Source organism: Accipiter gentilis, chromosome 5 (genome assembly GCF_929443795.1).
Source record: "Accipiter gentilis chromosome 5, bAccGen1.1, whole genome shotgun sequence".
In the NCBI taxonomy this organism is placed as follows: Eukaryota; Metazoa; Chordata; class Aves; order Accipitriformes; family Accipitridae; genus Astur; species Astur gentilis.
The window spans coordinates 39,893,230-39,913,895 of record NC_064884.1 but is presented as its reverse complement, the minus strand read 5'-3'; the positions used below and the strand labels follow the sequence as shown (position 1 = coordinate 39,913,895).

Genomic DNA, 20,666 nt, shown 5'->3' with positions numbered 1-20,666 from the left:
CAGTAAGTATACCCTTTTACAGGTGAGGGCATCAACTACATTCTGTACTCAAGTTGTAGGTGTACAACAGACTTATACAGTGACAATGTTCTTCCTTTTGTCCTCTTTTCTCTTTCTAAGATTTGATTTCATGCTGTGTTTGCCTAGAGCCATCTGTCCGTCATAACCGAAAGACCTCACTCCTCAGTGGGGTTGATTGCCTCCGAGCACATAATTTTGCGTGGCGGGCTAGGATTGTTTATCCTTATGTGCGTCAGATACATTTGTCTATACTGTAAGATTACCAGGATGGGGAAGTAATCAGAAGAGCATTCCTCTTGTGTTATTATTTAGCAGGCCTGACAGACAATCCTGCATGTTACATTCACAAAGTGTTTGCTTTTTGTATCCATTCATCAGTGAATGTTAATCAGGCTGTAGGAAGCCGTTCCTGGTCAATGCATTTTGGCAAACATCGGTAATGTTTTGTACACAAAGAGAGCAGATGTCACATTTTACAAAAGCATGAGTTGACAAGACCTTTCTAAAGCTGCTTGTAATGCTGATCTTCAGAAAGTACAAATACTACCTATAAAAAGCCGAGTCCTCTGAGGTGCTGAGTGCCTTTTGCAAGGTGCTTATGAATCCCAAGTCCTTTTGGGAACCTTTCAGGAACTGATTCCAAAATTGTAATGCAAAGCCTTTGCTTCCAAATGTTATTTTTCCTACTGGAAAATGAAAGGTGCTATTAACAAAGTCAAATCAACCCCCAAAATGGCATGCTAAATCATCTCTGACAGTTACTTAATTATTACTGAGCACCTGTTGGTTTTTGCGATGGCAGTGAAGCAAATAAATTGAGCTAAAGGAATAAAAAGGCAATCTTCAGTGAAGACATAAGGCAAAAGTAATTAGATCCATTACCAGATCTCAGAAGAGTTTCTCTAATTTTCCTATAGTAATGTAACAGAAATTTAACAGTGAAGGAAACATACCACTAAGAGTCATGATTTTGGTACTCAGGCAAATTTGAAGACAGTATTTGAAAAGGGGGAACCTAAAATCCTGGCTCACATTATTTGGAGCCTTTAGGTATTTTGAGTCTGAACTTACCTGAAGTGCAGCTTTCTCTGCCCATGGAAAATGGGTAATTAGACAAGATTTGAAAGTCGGTGTAGATAGAAGAGCTGCCACGGGTGGCGGGGAGCAGCAGTAGCCTTGCCATAGTATCAGGACAACTTGGGGCTTCTCCTGGCTTCGCTGGTGCGTGCACTCTGCTGCGGCTGAAATCCCGCGTCTCATCTGAAGCCTGAAGAGAGCAGCTATTCAACTAGAGAAAAGTAAAAAACCCACCACCATCAGATTTTATTTAATGAAGTGTCCTGCTCTGTATTTACGGTAGTTTGTGCTATTATGGCAGTTGCACTGTTCAGGGATTCTTGACTAGAAGAAATGTTTAGATGGTGACTCAGACTTTGTCAGAAGAAAAGAGGGGACAGGGAGGAACACTGGAGAAGAGATGTCATGCAGCTCTGTTCTAAGCATGATTTAATTTTGATTCTTTCATTCTCTTGTCAGGTGCTGGATTCGATGGAGTGGAAGAAATTAAACGCCACCCTTTCTTTGTTACTATAGACTGGAACGTAAGTGGAGCAGCATTTTATTTGTTCTTTTTTAATTATTTTTCTTAGCTAAATTTTTGAAGGCAAACTGCCATGCTTAGAAAGAAGGTGAAGGGAACTCTAACATAGGGAACCCAGGAGCTAGAGCCTTTTAAGTGGGTGCCTATGTCTCTTGCATACATATTTGGCAGTGTTAGGTTTACGGTTGGACTCGATGACCTTAAAGATCTTTTCCAACCTAAATGATTCTATTATTTTATATGTATACATTTGTTCACATACCCAAAATGAAAGAAATAGAAAGCTGCTTTCAGCATTGCCAGTTTTTTCTAACTGCTTGTCTCTGTTTTGTCTGATGGTCTGGCTTATCACGGTACTACCTGAGGCTATTTGCAGTGTTCTGCAGAATAATTTCCACATTCAGCTCTAATAAACATGATGCATTGATTGTGGGAGCTGGACTGGAGTGAAAATGAGCAGCTTTAAATGACAGAATTCCCATAATATTTCAATTGCAAAAGAAAACAGAGCCAAAGGACTTGGGCTTGAAAGGATACTCCAGAGGGAAGCAGTGTGATGCTCTAGGTCCCTCCATCTTGCTGCTTTTATGTTCCATATTGAAATACGTGTCCCTTCTGACTGGGTTGGGCTAGCTGGACTAAATGCTAGTTTTATTCTTTCTGATGTCAGGGACCTCCAGGAATCCTATTCGCTCTTGGAATTATTCAGAGCAGCCCCTGGGCTGCTCTTGCACGTCTGCCAACAGTAGCTCCAAAGAGCTCCCAGACCTACAGGCGCACCCTTTTCCCAAACACAGCCTGGTGCTGCTGGGACTGTCTGGGTATCCGCAGAGGTGGCACAGCAAGCTGTACAGCAGGTTGTGCTACTTTATGCTAGGGGAATCATAAATCTTCCAACACGATAGCTCTGTTAACCCCTTCTTGTCACTTTTGGCCTAAGTGACCAGAGGATGGGATCTGGCCCTTCCACTGTATTGTGATGGGGGCTACAGAAAAGCCTGACATAGATGGATTTTCTGAAGAGTGATTTTACATCACTGAGTCAACCAGCCAGAACAGGAAACAGCAGCTCCTCTTACAAGTGGTTGATGTTTTATTGAGGTGAGTCATTAATTTAACATCAGCACTCAAAATTGGAACAGCAAACGTTTGATCAAATGTAATATGGTTCAAATAAGACATGTCAGACATGATTAACAGAATGGTAAACAAGGATTTATTTTATTGCTATCAGCTACAGCTCATAAAGCTGGAGGCAGAGATTAGCTAAGTATTTGATTTAGACTTGGAACAGGTGAAGCCTTCCCACATTTTCAGCGTCATATTTGTTCAGATCGACTTATTTTTAGACAAACCTGGAGGCAAACATTTTTCATTTTTGATCTGGACATCTGCCAGTGCATCAGAGCTCTGGTTTGCCACATCCTCTAGAATTTTCTAGTTTAATTTTATCTGACCTGTGTTATGGTATTATTATGTCTCTTTAATATTTGATCTGAATTCACTCATGAATGCTAGTGTTACAGGTCACATTGATGCAGTTCTCACTATAAATTCTGGTAAACCAGCATGAATGTATGTGACAGAGCCATTCTCAAACTGCTGCCCAGGGCTTTACAGTAAAGCTAATTCCTCTATGAAAGGATATTTTGTGGTGCCCAGGTGGCCTTTGAAAGGCCTACAAAACCATTTATTTTAGAAAAACTCCTGAATCTGATTTGAACTGCATGTTGAAGAGTTGGCACGATTCATAAGCATGTTAAGAGATGATCAATGAAAGTGGAGTTTGAGATTTTCCTTTCTGGTCCACCTGACTTTTAGTCCTATTACATCTGTTGTAGAGTCTTGATCCTCTTTCCTCTTCTGCTTCTTACTAATCATGAGATTCTGTATGAAGACTTTACATTTATGAAAACATTAAGTGAAAATTAAAAATAGAGAATCCTGAAAAATGTGGTGGTTCATTATTATTATTATTATTATTTTTTTCTGTATTCCTTTGGTATCTCCACAGTCCTCAGCTTTGCAATCAAAATACAGGTCAGGTGCATACATCTTAATGTAATAAGGAGCACTGGAGCAGTGAGAGGGTTTCTCCCTCTGTGTTCGCTAGTGGAGCAGCTCAGTAACTCATCACAGAGAAATGAGGCTCTGCATCTTGGAAAGGTTTTCAGCAAAGTCAGTTCTCGTCTGTGAGAGTCCTCAAGACCACCTTCTGTCATGATGATTGCTGACTGTTTCAAGCTCAGTTCTTTAAGGAACAATTTCATGCCTGTCCTGAGGAAATTGTACAGTCCTCCATCATCTGAAAAAGTTCTTATGGACGGGTTAGGGAAATATCTACCGTGAAGAGGCTAGGTGTGCTTGACCATGACTTGGAGCTAGAGAGGAAGGTGGATTTAATTGCCCTTTGATGTCTTATCTAGCCCTCTAACTTTGCTGTAAAATGGAGCTGTAAATATCCATTTTAATCCAAGATAATTAGTGCTTATTGCACTCTCTTGGAGACAGACAGTCATTATTACATAGATCAGCTATCATTTTTTGTAACAGATTTGCTCATTTAATCCTAATTTTGCTATCACTTATGGAGTTCTTGGGAGGCTTATCTAGTTACAGCAGCAGTTTTGTATGCATTTCAGAGGGGTGTGAGCCAGCTGGGCCCTGAGCTGAAGCCAGGACTTTGCCTCACAATGATCATCCAACTAACTGTTAACGTGTTCTCCACGGACAGAAACAGAGCAGGGTCAGAGAACAGAAACAGATCAGGCACACAGATATTTAGTGCTGATCTCTGTACAGTTGCAGGAAAAGAGTCCCTGATGCCGTTATTTTGTTCTCATATCACGTATACAGAATCCCTCACATCAATTTGCAGGCAATCAGCAAACAACATTTTTGAGGCACGACATGAATGTTGATTTATTTTATACCTTGGTAATATAATATAAAGACCTCAGAGAGCAAGAGGCAAGTTCTTTTGGAGAGCTTCTGTACTACCTTGGCAGCTACGATAGACAGGACTGCTGCGACTGACAGCATAGAAACTTTCAGCGACTCTAGTAAAATGATCCTTCATCAAGAGTCCCTTATCATGATGGCTCAGAATGGGCTACTGTCTTCTAGAAACCCAGTGTGAAACAGGTGTTTTTTCAAGCAATACTTTTCCTACAAGGGTGACGTGATAACCGTGAACAAACCACCAAGTTGCTTCATCTAATTTTAAAGAAGAGATTCAAAACCGCAGTGAGCTAGCTGCTTCCTTCCAAGTTGTGTGTGAAGTCTGGATATCACAGTGATGAAGTCATTAGAATCTGCCCTGATTTCAGCTGGGATAGAGTTAATTTTCTTCCTAGTAGCTGGTATGGTGTGTTTTGGATTTAGTGTGAGAATAATGTCGATAACACACTGATGTTTAGTTGTTGCTAAGTAGCACTTATCCTAAGTCAAGAATTTTTCAGTTTCCCATGCTCTGCCAGCAAGCAGGTATGTAAGAACCTAGGAGGGAGCATGGCCAGGACAGCTGACCCAAACTAGCCAAAGGGATTATTCCATACCATAGGACATCATGCTCACTGTATAAACTTGTGGGAGTTGGCTGGGAGGCACAGATCGCTGCTTGGGCATCGGTCAGTGGGTTGTGAGCAATTGCATTGTGTATCACTTGTCTTTCTTGGGTTTTATTTCTCTCTCTTTTTGTTATCTCCCTTTTCATTATTATTATTAATATTGTTGTTGTTGTTATATTTTCTTTTCTTTTATTTCAATTATTTAACTGTTCTTATCTCAACCCATGAGTTTTACTTTTTTTTCTGATTCTCCTCCCCATCCCACGGTGGGGGGGGGGGGGAGGCAGGGGAAGTGAGTGAGTGGCTGTGTGGTGCTCAGTTGCTGGCTGAGGTTAAACCACGACAGAATCACAGGCAGAAATGTATAAATCGGACCTTCATTTCAGAGTACTGTCAGAGCTGTTCCCTCAGGTTTTGGATTGGGGCTTGGTTATTGTCTCTGTCACCGAGGTGTTCATCTGTTGGAGCAGTCATTTCCCACTTGTTTCCCATCTTTCACTGTCTTCAAACCGAAGCAACCAGACATAGTGTCTGGTTCGGATGAAGGCAGCAAACACAGTGGAAGCAGCATACGCAGTGTAAGAAAGCCCCCTGTTACGATGCTGCAGATGCTGCTGCCAAGCCCAGCAGAGCTGATGGCGTATGACCGCTGGATGCAGAGGCGATAGGTACAAGCCTGGAAAACAGGAGTGTGGCCAGAGAACGACCGTCCTCCTCCAGATGCCATTCCCATGTTCCAGGGTGCCATTCTTAAGCACAAATCTCCAGCTAGCCTAGGTTTAACTTCTTATGTATAAGTGGCACTAAATGAACTGTGGACAATCTGACAGTTTTTATGCCCAAACTGAAATTGTGGCATGAGCTAATCTTTGTAAGAGTCTCATTTTTACAGCTATTGTCACCCAGTAACAAAATGCTAAATTCCCACTTCTAAGTGTGAAAAACAGATGAAGGATTCTGCAAACATCACTCTTCCTGCTCTAAGGCATTTAGTAGGCACTGTGACACAAATTTGATGGATCCTTTGTTGAATGAGTGGGCTGTCTTTCATGATCAAGGCTGGGATTCACAGGAAGATTAGATGTCCAGCTCCTGAGTTTTACCTGCTTACTACCCTTGCACCCCCTTTTCTCCCTAAGACAAGCAGACCCAAAACAAGTTGACCTCAGATAATTTCAGCCATTGGCTCTGAGAAAGCACAGTCTGGTTCCTGATTTTTTTTATTACTGTTTCTTCTTTCCAGGTCATGCATAAAGAATTTCTGGCTTTTCATTGAAAATGAAAAATGAAATCCCCTTTTGCAGACTGCAGTCGGGGTGGTGTATAAACAGTAGTTTTTGTTTAGATGACAAGCTAAATTGGAACTAGAGCAAATGACATGCTAGAAAATGAACTGTCAAATACAGCTGAGGGAAGGAGTGAGAAGTAAGTGGACTCAAGTTCTGTTTCCTTCAATATTAATCAGAGATCAAACTAAACTGAAAATGTGAATTATTTAATTGCAGATTTTACCAACAGCAAAAATTGATCCCAAGGTCTGAATTCTGCTAGCTTTTCTATCATTTGTAGGCAATAACATTGAGTCATCAATCTAGGAAAGGACAAGCATTTTAGAAGGTAGTTCATCCTTTTGTCTGCTTATTGGATTTTCCACGACAGGTATATGTATCAAGGGAGTTTATTCTCATGCTACAAGTGCGTCACTGCGGAGGGTAAGATCTTTCTATTTCTAGAAGGTGTCTAAGGAAAATTCAGTTCTTCATCAAAGAAACTCAGTTGAAGAAATGACTAAATAGTTTTTAATTAAATTAAACCATTTTCTTTTCCTTGATATTTTTCAGGCACATGTACAGGGCATTTACATCTCTGGGATTTTTTAGGAGTGCATTTTTTTAAAGATGATGAAAAATTAACTGCTTATAAATAACAAGAGACAGACACGTCACAGCATTTTGTTACTAGTCTCCCTGATATATTACTCAAGTCCCAGCTGAGGAGGTGTTCAGATGAAGCTCATTTTAGGGGTCTGGCAACATATATTAAGAAAATGTCATTGAGGCCTGGGGGAAAATTAGTTATTTCAAAAAAAAGGGGTTTGTCCCAAATCAGAAAGGAAGTTGATAGAATCTCATAGTTTCTCAAACTGCTATAGAACTGTGTTCTAGTTAATTTGTAGGTACTTACTAATCTGAAGGTGCTGATTTTCAAAGTCCCAGGAGGATGTGAGGGGTTGATAAGTAGACAGAAGCATGGATATGTATCCAGGTGTTGATATCTAAATCAGTACTTTCACACCTTGGAGTTCATCCCCCTCATTCTGTGGATTATGCACTCCCCTCTGCACAGCCACTGGATACGACAGCCATGCATGATGCAGTGTGATTCCTGATACATCTCAGTCACATTTTTCTTTGATAAGTCAATGCTGTGGCCAGTTCAATAAAATAGGAGTGGGATGTAGGAAGTAATTCTTTCCTGGGAAAGAGACAGAAATTACACTCTCAATAAAACATTAAGGGCTAAGGAATGCATTCCTCCTTTATGGATGTGGAAGCAATGTGGAAGAAAAAAATCTTCAGCTTCTTATACCTGTGCAAAGTAACACACATATAATGATCTTAAGTACCCAACCTGATATTTAAATGCTCCAGTTAGCATTAACATATCCAAGGTCTCTTTTGAATGCCTAATAAAATGCCCCCAAATGGATATAAAAACTGGGATTTAAACTGGGACAGCTGGGACCCTCCTCCCATTAAAATAGAACTCCCAGTGACTTCTGCGTACAGAGCCAGGATTACCATGACTTGGGATGATGTAGCTAACTGTTTAAACTTTACCAGGACTTATGTGACAGCCTGATAGAAATGGTCAAAGGCAAGATTTGAAGCTTAACTTGCTATGTCATTTGCCGCTCTGGGTGGTTTCTGTTGGAAGAGATCAAGGTGATCCATCAGCCCCAAATAATTTGGGACCATGGTAAGAGATAATAAATTAATACATTTCACCTAAAATTAGAAATATTCTTGGAAAATCCAGAAGGCTCTCAAATCCTCCAAGAGGTTTGTTCCCTGTGTGTGTAGAAAACAGCAGCTGTGGTTCTTACTGTTTTCTTAGATCAGCTTGGGTCACGTTGTGTTTTGCAGTCTACAGGATGCGGGTTTTTAAAGGACAAAGTGTCCTGCCTGTAGCAAGCCTTCATGTTTAACTGTATTGGGCTGCCCTGTGGTTTAGTGTGCTTCAGCGAATTGGCTTTAGTTGTAGTGGCTCACTCAGACAACTGGAGCCAGTGTGGGATGGGAAAGCCCATAGATGACACTGCTCTGCTTGTTCTTGTTCCTCAAAGATTTTATTTAGTTACCCAATTCAAGAGTTTGGGGGGGAGGAAAAAGAATATTTTAGGCAGTTTACCTTTTGCTGTTCCTAGCTGTCTAGTCAGAAACACCAGAAATAATTTTTAGCACAAGTGGAAAAGGAAATTGAAAAGGGAGTCATCGAGTTGCGCTCAGAGGAGGTGCTTTTCACTTGCAAAAGCAACTTCTTTGTTTCCATCCCCTCCCAGCAAGCGAATTTGTGATTACACATCTTTAGGTGGCATGTGACTCATGATGAATCTTAAATCCCTCCCTAGTAGTGGAAGATGTGGGTTAGGGATTCAAAATACAAATGTAGCTCCAACAGCACTTAAGAAACAACAGGCGGGGGGGAGGAATTAAGAGGCCAGAAGGAATATGGTTACGATAATCAAAAGAGAGTGCACTTCCCGAATGATGTATGACTCTCAAACATTTTCCAGTTTTTGGACCTCACAGGATGAGCGTGCATTTAATTCAAGGAGAAAGCATGTGCGTGTGACCGTATTGCTTTCTGCAGTAGAATGACTGCAGTTGTGAATTAAGACAAATAAAGGGAAGCTGGAAACAAATAGCTTTCTCAAGATGAAATCCTAGTAACAGAAAAACCTTCAGTAGGTGCTGAGTTCCCTTTTAAAGTTCTGTGCAGACAGAAAAAGATATATGTTAATTACTATGTTGATACTTTTCAGCTGATGAGTGACACTTCCTGCTTAAGATTACAATTGGCTTTTAATTATTTGGAAGACTGGCTTTCCATTGTGGGTCACAGCAATTATTCATCTCTTTTTCTCTCAGAAGATACGGAGCAGTTTTACGCAAGCAGGAACTTTTTATGGTGAAATGGCCATTAATTATTGCAGAGTCATTTCCAGCCTCACTGTTCCACTTTTCCAAGGAATCATAACTCAGCCACAAACATATGCTTCATGCTAATGCTAATACTATGCTGCAGAATGTCAAGAACCTTTATTTTTCTATGCAAAATCAAGTTAAATTATGTTGATGTATATACATCTTAGGTTTGACCACATGCTTTATATTGCAGAAGCTAATTCACCACAAAACCCACAGTTAAAAAGAATCTTCCTGCATTCAAAATGCTGGACAAGCATGTATTAATCTCCATTAAATATTTTGAAAAATCAGCTCATTATGAAGCTGTTTTAAGAGCTAACCTGAACGTACATATTACAAAGAGTCATAAAATTGAACTCTGCAGCTCTTAGCATAACTTGAAAGTTTGGATGAAACTTTATGCTCAGACACGTTAATTATTGGGCGCTGTCTGTGGCAACTAATTCAGCCCTTTGAAACCTGAGAACAAAAGCATTGCTAGAAAGGGAATGCAGTCTAGGGACTGAAATGCGGGGCTGGGAGTCAAACTGGAGCTCTGTTCCCCATGCAGCCATCAACATGATGTTCGGTTTGGGCCATTTCAAGCAGAGATGATGCAAAGATCGCTGAAATCAATAGGACTTGTTCCATTAACCTCTGTAGGCTTTGGATCAGATCCAGACATGCGGCACCTCAGTTTGTTCATCTCCCAGGGTGTTTGTGCGTGAGTGTGTGAATGCTTGCAAAGGAGCACAGTGAACCAATTTCTTAAAGGTCACAAAGCATGAGTAAAGAGGCCACGAAGTCCCTGGTAATAAAGGCAGCGTATTAGCATGCATTTATGGGGACTGTTACTTCTGTGATCCCTTACATGCCCCCTCACTCACCAGCACAAACTCACACACCTAGCAGTGTTTGCCTGTTACCTACCTTATGTTCTTCCTTGGTTTTGCTCCTCTGCTCAAGCCACGCTTAGCCCTTCAACATGATTCCCCACCCATCCATGGTGCTTTCTTCCTAACATCTTTTGCTGGGAATTTCATCTAATCCCCAGCTGTGAGCCCCGTCCCTTCTACCAGATATGCCAAAAGAACAAGTCTTTTGTGTAGGTTGTGAGGACCAGGCAGCCAGGCCTGTTGCTCTGCTCAGTCTGGCAGAGTATCAAACATATTGCTAGTTCTTGACAAATAAAAACTAAACCAGGCACCGCTTCCTAGCAGTTCTTTGTGCACAGTTTCCTGGTGTTACCATTGCACAGTCCGGTCCTGCCCTTAAGATCAGTGAATTTCCAGATGCCTCAGCTGGAATATTGTGCCAGTCTACAGGGTAGATTTTTACCAGAAAGATCTGCATTTACGTTCTGGATTCCAGTAACTAAAAGGTGCGGGGACCATCCAGGGCACAGGTTTTAAGCCGACCAGTCAAGCAGGAGCCAGAACTTCGAATACATCATCCTTTTTTGTCAGTCCTGCAAGGATGGGACAGAGCTGAGAGAGGACACCCTAAACAAAGCGGGGGAGCCTGTCTGCAGGTGCTGAAGGTGTACAGATTAGTGTTGATTGTGATCTGTTCTTCTCCTTGTAGAAACTATACAGGAAAGAAATCAAGCCGCCTTTCAAGCCCGCAGTGGGACGGCCCGAAGACACCTTTCATTTTGATCCAGAGTTCACGTCTCGGACGCCCACGGGTCAGTAAGGTGGCACATGGGTAATGCATCTTTTCAGTGAGTAAATTCATTCTTCCTTCCCCTCCCCGTTCCAACAGGGGTCTAAAAGTCTGATCACGTGTGGGATTACTGGGTTTTGCAATATCCAGCAGGAAGTAAAGGCTGGTTTGGATTTCCAAGGAAAGCAGCTCATAAGCATTTCACTGACTTCACATTAATTTGTCCTCAGGAAGGACAGTTTTCACATTTTTAATAGGAAAATCAACTATTAATTTGCTATTTTATTATTCTTATCATTGCTTACATTAGCTGAATTTAACTATTTTAAATTACCTCGGCTTCAAAGAACTTTGCATCTCTGCAAGTTAGTATACAATTATATATTCCATAGATGTCTTCTTTAATTATGAAATCCCATAGACCATGGACTGTTGGAAGTTAATACATGGTTAAGAGTAATGAAGAGTCATCAAGTTCTCAGACCAGTGGAGTTATACCAACAGGAACTTTGGCCCACAATATTTGGAAAATCCTTGCAGTGAGAATGTTGTTCCTATAATTCTATTTCCTAACAGGAATATCACCTTTGTGCACTATATATATGAAGATGATTGTTGCACAAAACACCGTCTTTCCACTCTTCTAGTTGAAAGCAAAAATATCAGTAACCTCAGAGTGGTAATCCCAGTTATAATGTTGCCTCTTGCTAGACAGGGATAAGCTACATTACATTCCTGCCTGTGGTATTCCTGTGTAAAGAAGTACCTATTTATATGTTCTAAAATGTAAAAATTTAATTAGCTGTCACTTGTAAAAGACTTTGAAGATGGTAAGCGCTGTAAGTACCACATTATATTGCTGTAATAACTAAATATAAGGTCTCAAGTGTCAACCCTCAAATTGCCCCAGAACTGTTGCAGTGAGAGTCAAAGATCTGAGCTTTCGTTATGAAAACCCTGCATTATAGTACATGAATCAGAGCTGAGATTTCCTGTAGTTTGCATTCAGGCTTATCATGACCATCAGCCTTTCTCTTAAAACTAGCCCAAAGCTCTATTCAAGGACTGGCTCAAACCTCCTTTCATGGGGCATGAAGTAGTGGTATCTAGTCAAAATCTTTTATCAGTCTTGGTTCCTAGGTTTTTTGGCATGCATGTGTTGACTTGCACAAGCTATAAAAATATTACACTCTGGTTATTCAGCTCCAACTGGAACATCCACCTGCCTCCAGTATATGTTAGTCATGTTCTGATACTCCTATCCCACTGCATGGAAACAAATGATCTTTGGATACCAGACATTTCACACCTTTGATGTTAGCTTTAATTCACATTTCAGAGGAACTAATTTCTTTGAAATATTGGAGACTGCAAGTTAGTCTGATCTTGAGAGCAATGCAGGCTGGAGCTGCCCGGGAAAGTCTCAGAGAAGCACTGAGAGTTTGGGTTTCTGTGGAAGTTCACACTTCACTGGTTGTACTGGCATGAAAACCCTTATACTTCATGCATGTGCTGATGCCCAGGGTAAAATTTTACATTCTACATGCTACTATGGTTGCCTAATTCAATTTGATATCTCATGCCAGACACTGACTTGGAAGCTTTGTCTTGGGGTGGCGGCTGGGGTGGGGAGATGGCCTGCCTCAATTCTGCTTCGTGCTATTATGGAAAGTGGCCTGAGAAGCAAATCCTGTAGTTTCAAAATGGGTGTGATTGGAAGTGTGAATCCCTTTATGCTTCCAGAGTGATAGAAAAGCTCTGGCAGACTGGCAGCATAATTTGCAGCCCCTGACTGTTGACTGGTTGGGTCAGCCAGAAGGAAAGAGCATCACAAGAGTGTTTAATACTGGCTCATATGGCCGGTGGAATGAAACAAGAACCCTTTTTATTTTGGGGTTTTTTTCCGTCATGACATTGGTGCCGTACAAACTTACCCTGTTAGTGAGAACGTACCTAGACAGAAAGCACTGTAATAGTTCCTGTTTCATGGTGATAATGCAGTCATTGTGTTTAAATGAAGCTGTCAGAAAGATACTACCAAGGAGGGGGCACAGATACATACAGTCATTTTGCACTCTGTCTATGAATGAGTTCTCCTGCCTGGAAGCAGGTTTATGTCAAAGTTTTGAATCTAGTAACTTTTCAGTCCAGTAATTTGCTGTATCTCAGAAAGTTTCTTTAGCCTGGAGGTTGAAACAGCTTTCTGTGGATTCCTAACCTCAGCTCTGAGTGCACCGAAGATGTGGTTTCCGACATCAGTGGTTCACCTCTATGGGTATAGTTTCATATATCACTTTTTCTCAGGGATTCCCCTGAGGTGGAGTTGCTTTTTCTGGCCACTTGTTTCCCAAGTCCACCGCTGTGGACCCACATCTCATTTGTGCTGACTCAGCTCCTCACAGGGAGCAGGAGACTGAAGCAATCCAGGTTATAAATGGTGATTAAACAAACATCAAACCAAAATCATTCTGATGATCCAACTTAGATTTCAGTCCGTAAATGTTTTTACTGTTCTAAGTGATGGGGCAGCATGCTGTAACCAGCAGGGATGTCTTGGGCTGGCTTTACTGCTGAGAAAAAATATGTAAAATTGCACCTGAAGTATCTAAATTTCCTCCTCTGCAACTAAGATAATAACATTTGCTAACCCCAGTGAAGCATACTGAAGTAAATGACTTAAGATTTATGAAGCCTTTGAAAAATCCTGTAAGTTAGATGCTCTAGTGGGACAAATCATTATGACTCTCACAGGGAGAAAGATAACCATTATACAAGATTGGTGTTTGCGAGTCTAATTCAGACATGAAATGATTCTGGATTTATCAAGACTAGGAAAATGATTTAGGTTTCATAGCTATCAGTTAATTAACATGATTTAAACATAATTTTGCACTTAACAGAGGTGTTTTAACACTTAATTAGTATGATGGGCATATCAGTTGGTGGTGATGAATATTTAATATTGAACACCAAATAATCAGTAGATCTTCCACAGTGTTCGATAAAGAGATTGGCAGTGAATTATGAAGAAACAGTTCTTTTTAAATAGAGATGACCTAGCACTTACATTTTAGAGCCGGATGACAGCTTTTCTGAAGTTCAGGAGTGTTCAGTTTTGAATTGCTGTCATTCCTTCTTTTAAAACAAACATTGTTTTCTCTTAATTAATCCCTCTTGGAAAATCACTGTTGTATATATGCCATTGTAAGAAGTACCCAGTGATGCAAGAGGTCTGGTGTGATTCATCCATGTATTTGCAAGGTGAGTGCCCATCAGTACAATGAGATAAACAAATAGCCCATGTCATTTTACCAAAAGACAAGCTTCTCCACCAACTTTGCAGTGAGGTCTGACTTTCTGTGCTTATTTCTGATTCCTGTCAAAGCTGAGGCGGCTTAGTAATGAGATAGATAATTAGCTGCAGTCTCAGTTTTGTTTATTCCTGAGCAGGTAATTTCTTTTTACCACATTCTGGCTTCAGATCCTCTCTTGAGTTGACCATAGATTTATACAGGGAATGTCCCCGCGAGGAAACACATTCTCACATATTTTCAGGACCTCAAGCAGTACTCAGTCTTCCATACCGTTGCCCTTCACACTAATGGGTGGTGCTGATGGTGTAGGTAGGTGAGTCAGATATAAGGTCCAGTGGGGATGTATCTTCTTTACTCTAGTGAAACTGGGTACTTACACACTCATACAAGGAAATGGCTTTCTAAAGCAGGTTTAGCTTTGTAACCTTGCCATGGTAAATCACATGTTGCACTGCAAGTAATGGGGGGGAGGGGACGGGGGGACGGGGGGGGGGGGGGGAACAGACAGAAAAAAGAACAAATAAAAGGTGAGCAAATTTGGGTACTACAGGTTCTAAGGTTCTATAATACTTACCCAGCTACCCAGGAAAGGTTTGCAGTGCAACTCTCACTTGCTTATGAAAATACCTGTGACAAAACATAACTGGGGCAAAAGATCTCTTCAAAGCTTTTCAGAATTTTAAGTGAACTGCAACACTTCTCCGTTTGGCAGGCTGTTTCTCTCACTGAGCAGTGGTGTAGGTACCAGAAACTGCTATCTAGTTATTTCATTCCAAAGGTAGACTAATTCAGGGCTTTTTTATCTCCAGCTGTTCCTCCCCTGGGTTTGCCATGTCAGGGGAAGGAGTGGGCAGAAAATATCCCTGAAGGGTAGTTAAAACACTCCTAGCTATTTTGTTTCCCTGAGGACGAGTCAGCCAGCATCTTCTCTGGAATAGGTCCCAGCTCCTAAAGCTACTGCAGAAAGATCCTTATAAGGCTCCAAGCCACCACTACTGGAGCATCGTGCTTTTACATCTGCTTCAGGTCCTGTCTTCTCTACATTCTCCTGACCCACACAACATACCACATTACCCAGAAATCACTTTAGCCTTTGTAATTTCTGTAGTCAAGGTGTGCTGCGAAGAACAGATACAGCATCTGGCAGCTTTTTCCCCACTCCTTGGAGAACCTCTGCTAAGCCAAAGGGGTGCCCTGCCCTGAGCCATCCCTCTTTCTCCTAGCCTCGCCATCCTGTGCCTTCTCTCTCTGGGTGGACTCCTGGCACAGAATGAACAAGCACTGTGAAAAAAACCTCTGTATCCAAGAGGAGAGATCCTTGCAAACAATACCCCTGTACTGTTCAGATTCAGAGGAAAGGGATGGAGAAGGCACACCACAGCCCTGATATAGAGGTGGATTATATTCACGTGTGTCTGCCAGTTTAGCAGGATCTGCTGTTGAGTGGCAGGGGTGACTTTGTCTGTTGCAGGTGCCATGCTATTACTTTCTGATCTTTTGTGCAGCTCACGAGGCCACTTTCTTCCTTCTCCTACAGATTCCCCAGGTGTTCCTCCAAGTGCCAATGCTCATCACCTTTTCAGAGGGTTTAGCTTCGTTGCTTCTAACTTGGTGCAGGAGCCAGCACAGCAAGAGGTGCACAAAATCACTGTCCATCCAATTGTGCAGGTACTGATGCTGATGTTACACTTCACATCTGGTGGGCAGATACATATGTGCATAGTGTATTTAAACTGCCTCGGCATTCTCACTGGTTTTTCACAGCTACCCGGTGTAGGTAGGAGGTGTTTACATGCAGCATGTAGGAGGTGGAAAATGAGAATTTTTTTCCCAAAGGCTTTTACCTTTAAGTTCACATTCTCCACAGCCTTTACAAAGGAAATAGGAATCGCACCTTACAACAACTGAAATGAAAAGTACTTCTGAATACCTGAAACACTATTCCAGTTGTGCATGCAGGACAGGTAACGAAGTGTTGTTTCTCCACTGAATGCATGTCATTCTCAACAGTTTTGTCTTGGATTATATGATACAGTCTGTGTTGGCAAAGGGGCTCAATGAACTACTGCTGTAGGCTCCCATGCACGTGGAACACAAGCTCCTGGGTGTGAGAGGCCACCGTGTTCCTGCTGCTATTGCACAAGAGCCTGGGTGTACTCACAACCCAGAGCGGCTTGACGGGGGAATGACACTTGCCAGACACTTCGTTCTTTGCTGCCATTCCCCTACAACGTGCTCTCCGGTTACTGTCATTTAAACCAGAAATAAATTGCTACAAATGGCTCAATACAGCAGAGGAACAGTGAATTAGGAAAAAGAACTGGGCTGCTCAAAGGTGCAGCAAATTTTCCCACAAGGAAAAAGTTCCTCTTCTACCCACAGCCAGAGGTATACATGCCTCAAGGGGAGACACCCTGCCTGTGGTTTTCATCATTTTCATCCCTATTTTAATAATTTACAGTGGAATATGTCATATTCTTAAAGATTCTCTTAGTGCAATAGGAAGTGAACTGTTACCCAAGCAATTACATCCCAGAAATTGTGTGTGTGTATATATATATTCCTGTGGTTTGCTTTGTAAAAATATATTGAATGTTAACACAGGCATGTCTTATAATTTGGAAGGTTCTTTGTGGACTTTGCTAGTGACGTTAACATTTTTAGAAAGAGGATCCTAGATGATTTTTAGAGCTGCTGGTCATTTCTTGAGGCCTGGGATGGAATTTGCAGCAAGCCCTCAGATTTGGGTTTCACCATCTAATCAGTCCACCTGCCCAGACATTTTCCAAAGGGCATATGAATCAATGATGCCATGGTTCATTCTATACCCTTCAATAAATAAAATTAGAAATTTTAAAGTATTTTCCTACTATTTTCACTAGTAGTATATTTTTTTAAGTTAGTCTGGCTTAAAATAGTAACTTTTCTCTCACACAGAAATCATAATTAAATGTATCCTGGACAAGACATCCAGTGGTCTAGAGGCACACTGCATATGTGGGGTATCTGTTTTGAAAACTGTGAAGCTATTAGTAGTTTATAAATTATCTGGCCCCTCAGTAACTAGGAATGTTACAAGGTATGTGGGTTTGTCAGGGGATTTGGGCCTATAGTTTCCTGTGACTTTCTTAGAGGAGGTGATTGTCTGCATTCCATAAATAGTTTAGAAAATCACTGCTATCTTGCCACTACTTCTACATGGACAGCTCCATCTTCCAGACTGGAAAAAGGTAAAAAAGGGAAGGGACACGCTTGTTTAAGTAAAGAGTTTCAGGGTTTTTTAATTGGACTTAGAAAAGGACAAGAGAGCTCTGTGGAGTTTATTAAGACGAGGCTAATCCTTGCTTTTACATAGCCATGTCCTGATTACCTTGTTTGTTTTGTCTTTTCCTATAGCAGTTACATGGGAACAACATTCACTTTACAGATGGATACGAGATCAAGGAGGACATCGGAATTGGCTCCTATTCAGTGTGCAAGAGATGTGTTCATAAAGCTACCGAAACAGAGTTTGCAGTGAAGGTAAGAAAGCCTTCTGGTAGATGCCAGAAATGTGGTTGAGACTGCTCTGCCAGCCCGGGCAGCACTGTGGTCAGTGGGTATTTTGTTTACTTATTACTTGTTGGCAGACGTTGCTTGGGTTTTTTCTCTTTTGGAAGATGACAGGTTTCATGATAAGCCTTACATTATTTCTCACACCTTAATCTCATCAAGTAAAATTCCTGGATGGGAAAAACCTTTACAGTCTTGCTTGGAAATCCTGCTAATCATTTCAGCCATGCTCCTTGCAAACTAGATAAGATTTTTAACAGATCCTACACTGACTCATCATAAATAAACAAAATACCATATAAAATGATTGCAAAGTTGAAATAGCATTTCGTTCTTCTTTCTCAGGTTATTTAGTTCTGACTTTTTTTATTGTAATTAGACAGATTTGTCAGTGAAAACCATGATCACCTTCAAAAACTTAGATTTCCTTTTGCCTCCTTGACATTCAACACCAACATGCTACACAAAGGAGCAAAAGGCAATCTTCAGCGGAGATTTAAAACATTAATTCAGTGGAATTTAGTTGGATATTAAAGACAAGTCAGTGAACTTCAGACTTGGTAAAGCAACACTACATAAAACAGCATCACCACAGCTGCAGGGGCCAGGAAGCTGCTAGGATGTAGGTATGAGGGAACCTTTTCCGATAGGGAAGAATTTCAGAACTGCTTTGGAAGGTCATGCTCAGAGGACTAAGTTGCAATCTCTATTAAATGCTGTTGAATAAACAGTATGCAGCTATTACAGAGGGCAGAACAGACCAATGTATGTGGCAAGTGGTTGTGAGGTTATGGCTCAGAGGAAGAATTCCAAACATTCAATTGTCTTTAACAAAAAGGTGTAGCAATTAAAGCACTCATATGTTAGAAAAGTATTTCATGTTTTGTTCTTGTACCAAAAAGAGACAAGATTGGATTAATGAGGAATTAGTATAATGAATGTGAAAAGACACAGACAGTTAAGTCAGATCCTTTCATTCTGTATGTCCTCATAGGAACAGATTGCTAAAATGAGCATAAGACAAAAAGTAGCTCATTGAAATTAGTACACAGAGAAATGTATTTACCAAACTTGCAGTAAATGAGGGATTCTAGTCCATTGCCACTCTACTTTTATTATTTTAAAATTTTAGAAAAGTTATGTAAACTTAGCTTATGAATGAGATGGTATCTTTGCTATTAAATGAGATGATGAGAGCTTACAAAAGTGATCCAAACTGCAGTCCATGAGATAAATGAGATGCAGGTAGTCAGTAGAATAATCTTAAACCTTTTATTCAGTCTTGTTTTCCATTACAAGACTGGTGATAATGCAGTATCCATGAGTGCCCATGAAAGATTTGGTGTCTTCCCATGGTAGCCACAAAAATCTAGAAACCACTAGTAACTGACAATCTGTTGATGTCACTGTTCAAATAACGGTTGATTTTTCTAGGCTACACCATAATTAGGAGCATGGACCTACCAGCACGTCTGCAGGCTGAAATGGAAAAATTAGATTTTTCCAGTGTCCAGGTCATTTTTCAACAGATGGCATTATGTTATAGTAGGTATGGGTTCTGTGTAATTAAATTACATCTGTGATGAACAAAATGTATGTTAAATTAAAGTAATAACTTTGGTGGGTTTCTGTTTGTACTGTCTTTCCAGCACATTGAGTGCTGCCTCGTTGATTATTTTTCCTACCAATATATTCATTTTACTTTCCTTTCAATTTTATTTTTATTTCATGTGAAGATTATATCATTTTGTTATCAAAGTATCTCACTTTCATAAAGATTGCACAATGCCACCCATTTCAAGTAATTAGATAGCACAGGAGTTGCAACTGGTATTATCATAATTATAGATCGGTCCCTTTTGACATGCATCCTTTAACTCTCTCTATAAAAATCACTGTAATTAGACTCTTTTGATTTCTTTCAGTAAGTATAATTTTCTCAGTGCTCCCTAATATGTGACATTCACAGGAAAAAATATCTGCAGTGATAGTTTGTATGATAGGCAGCAGCCCCATTTGCCTGGCACCACCTCATTAAAAGCTCCCTCTAAGATGAACTGCCGACACGTCAGAGAGCATCATCCCGTTTCCCCAGGGGAAGGTGGTTATAGCAAAGGAGTTGAGGAAATGACGTGGTGGCATCACTGTGGGAAGACACACATCATGTCACTGCGTAAAGAATCCCCCCATGGAGATTGCCACTCACCAGGACTTATTTACTATTGCTGTGTAGTGCCACACTGAGACCACAGAGTACCGAGCCAGAGTAACTTCAGCCAGAGCTACAGCCAGAAAATCCACCCAGAAAAACAAAACCTTTCCTAGGCCAGAAGCAGAATATATTTATTAAAATGCAAAACATCTCATTCCTTTTCCTTTTGCTGGCCATCTGTGACTAATTGGGGGCCATCTTACAGAGATAATTACATGTCTAGCAGTGCAAAGAAGTTCTCTGCTGGTGTTGTAAAAGCACTTGAACAGATCTGGAATTTCACTCATTTCAGAGTTCAGGGAGACTAGGCACGTCACTCACTGCTGTGCTTTTGGAAGTCTCCCTAGACACCTCTGCACCTGCAGATGTCTAACTGCCTTTGTAAATCCAATCACTGAACCTGCAGAAGAGAATTTTCTTACAACCTATTCCCTCTTCTTCCATGTCATCTGTAAAAATGAAATGCTAATAATAAACTCTAAATCTATTTTAGATGTGCCCTCAGGCTCCTAAATGCAATATTTAAGAATTCAGGCTTATATC

General features: G+C 40.8%; 1 protein-coding gene across 4 annotated transcripts in view; it reads left to right on the top strand.

The window, feature by feature from the left end:
• Positions 1-20,666, top strand: part of RPS6KA2 (ribosomal protein S6 kinase A2) — a 303,750-nt gene that overhangs the window by 256,240 nt on the left and 26,844 nt on the right. For all 4 annotated transcript variants that reach the window (XM_049800958.1, XM_049800960.1, XM_049800959.1 and 1 more), the window contains 4 exons: positions 1,558-1,622; positions 10,965-11,067; positions 15,897-16,027; positions 17,756-17,881. In XM_049800958.1, the coding sequence (XP_049656915.1) occupies positions 1,558-1,622; positions 10,965-11,067; positions 15,897-16,027; positions 17,756-17,881 (425 nt within the window). The remainder of the gene's footprint in view (positions 1-1,557; positions 1,623-10,964; positions 11,068-15,896; positions 16,028-17,755; positions 17,882-20,666) is intronic.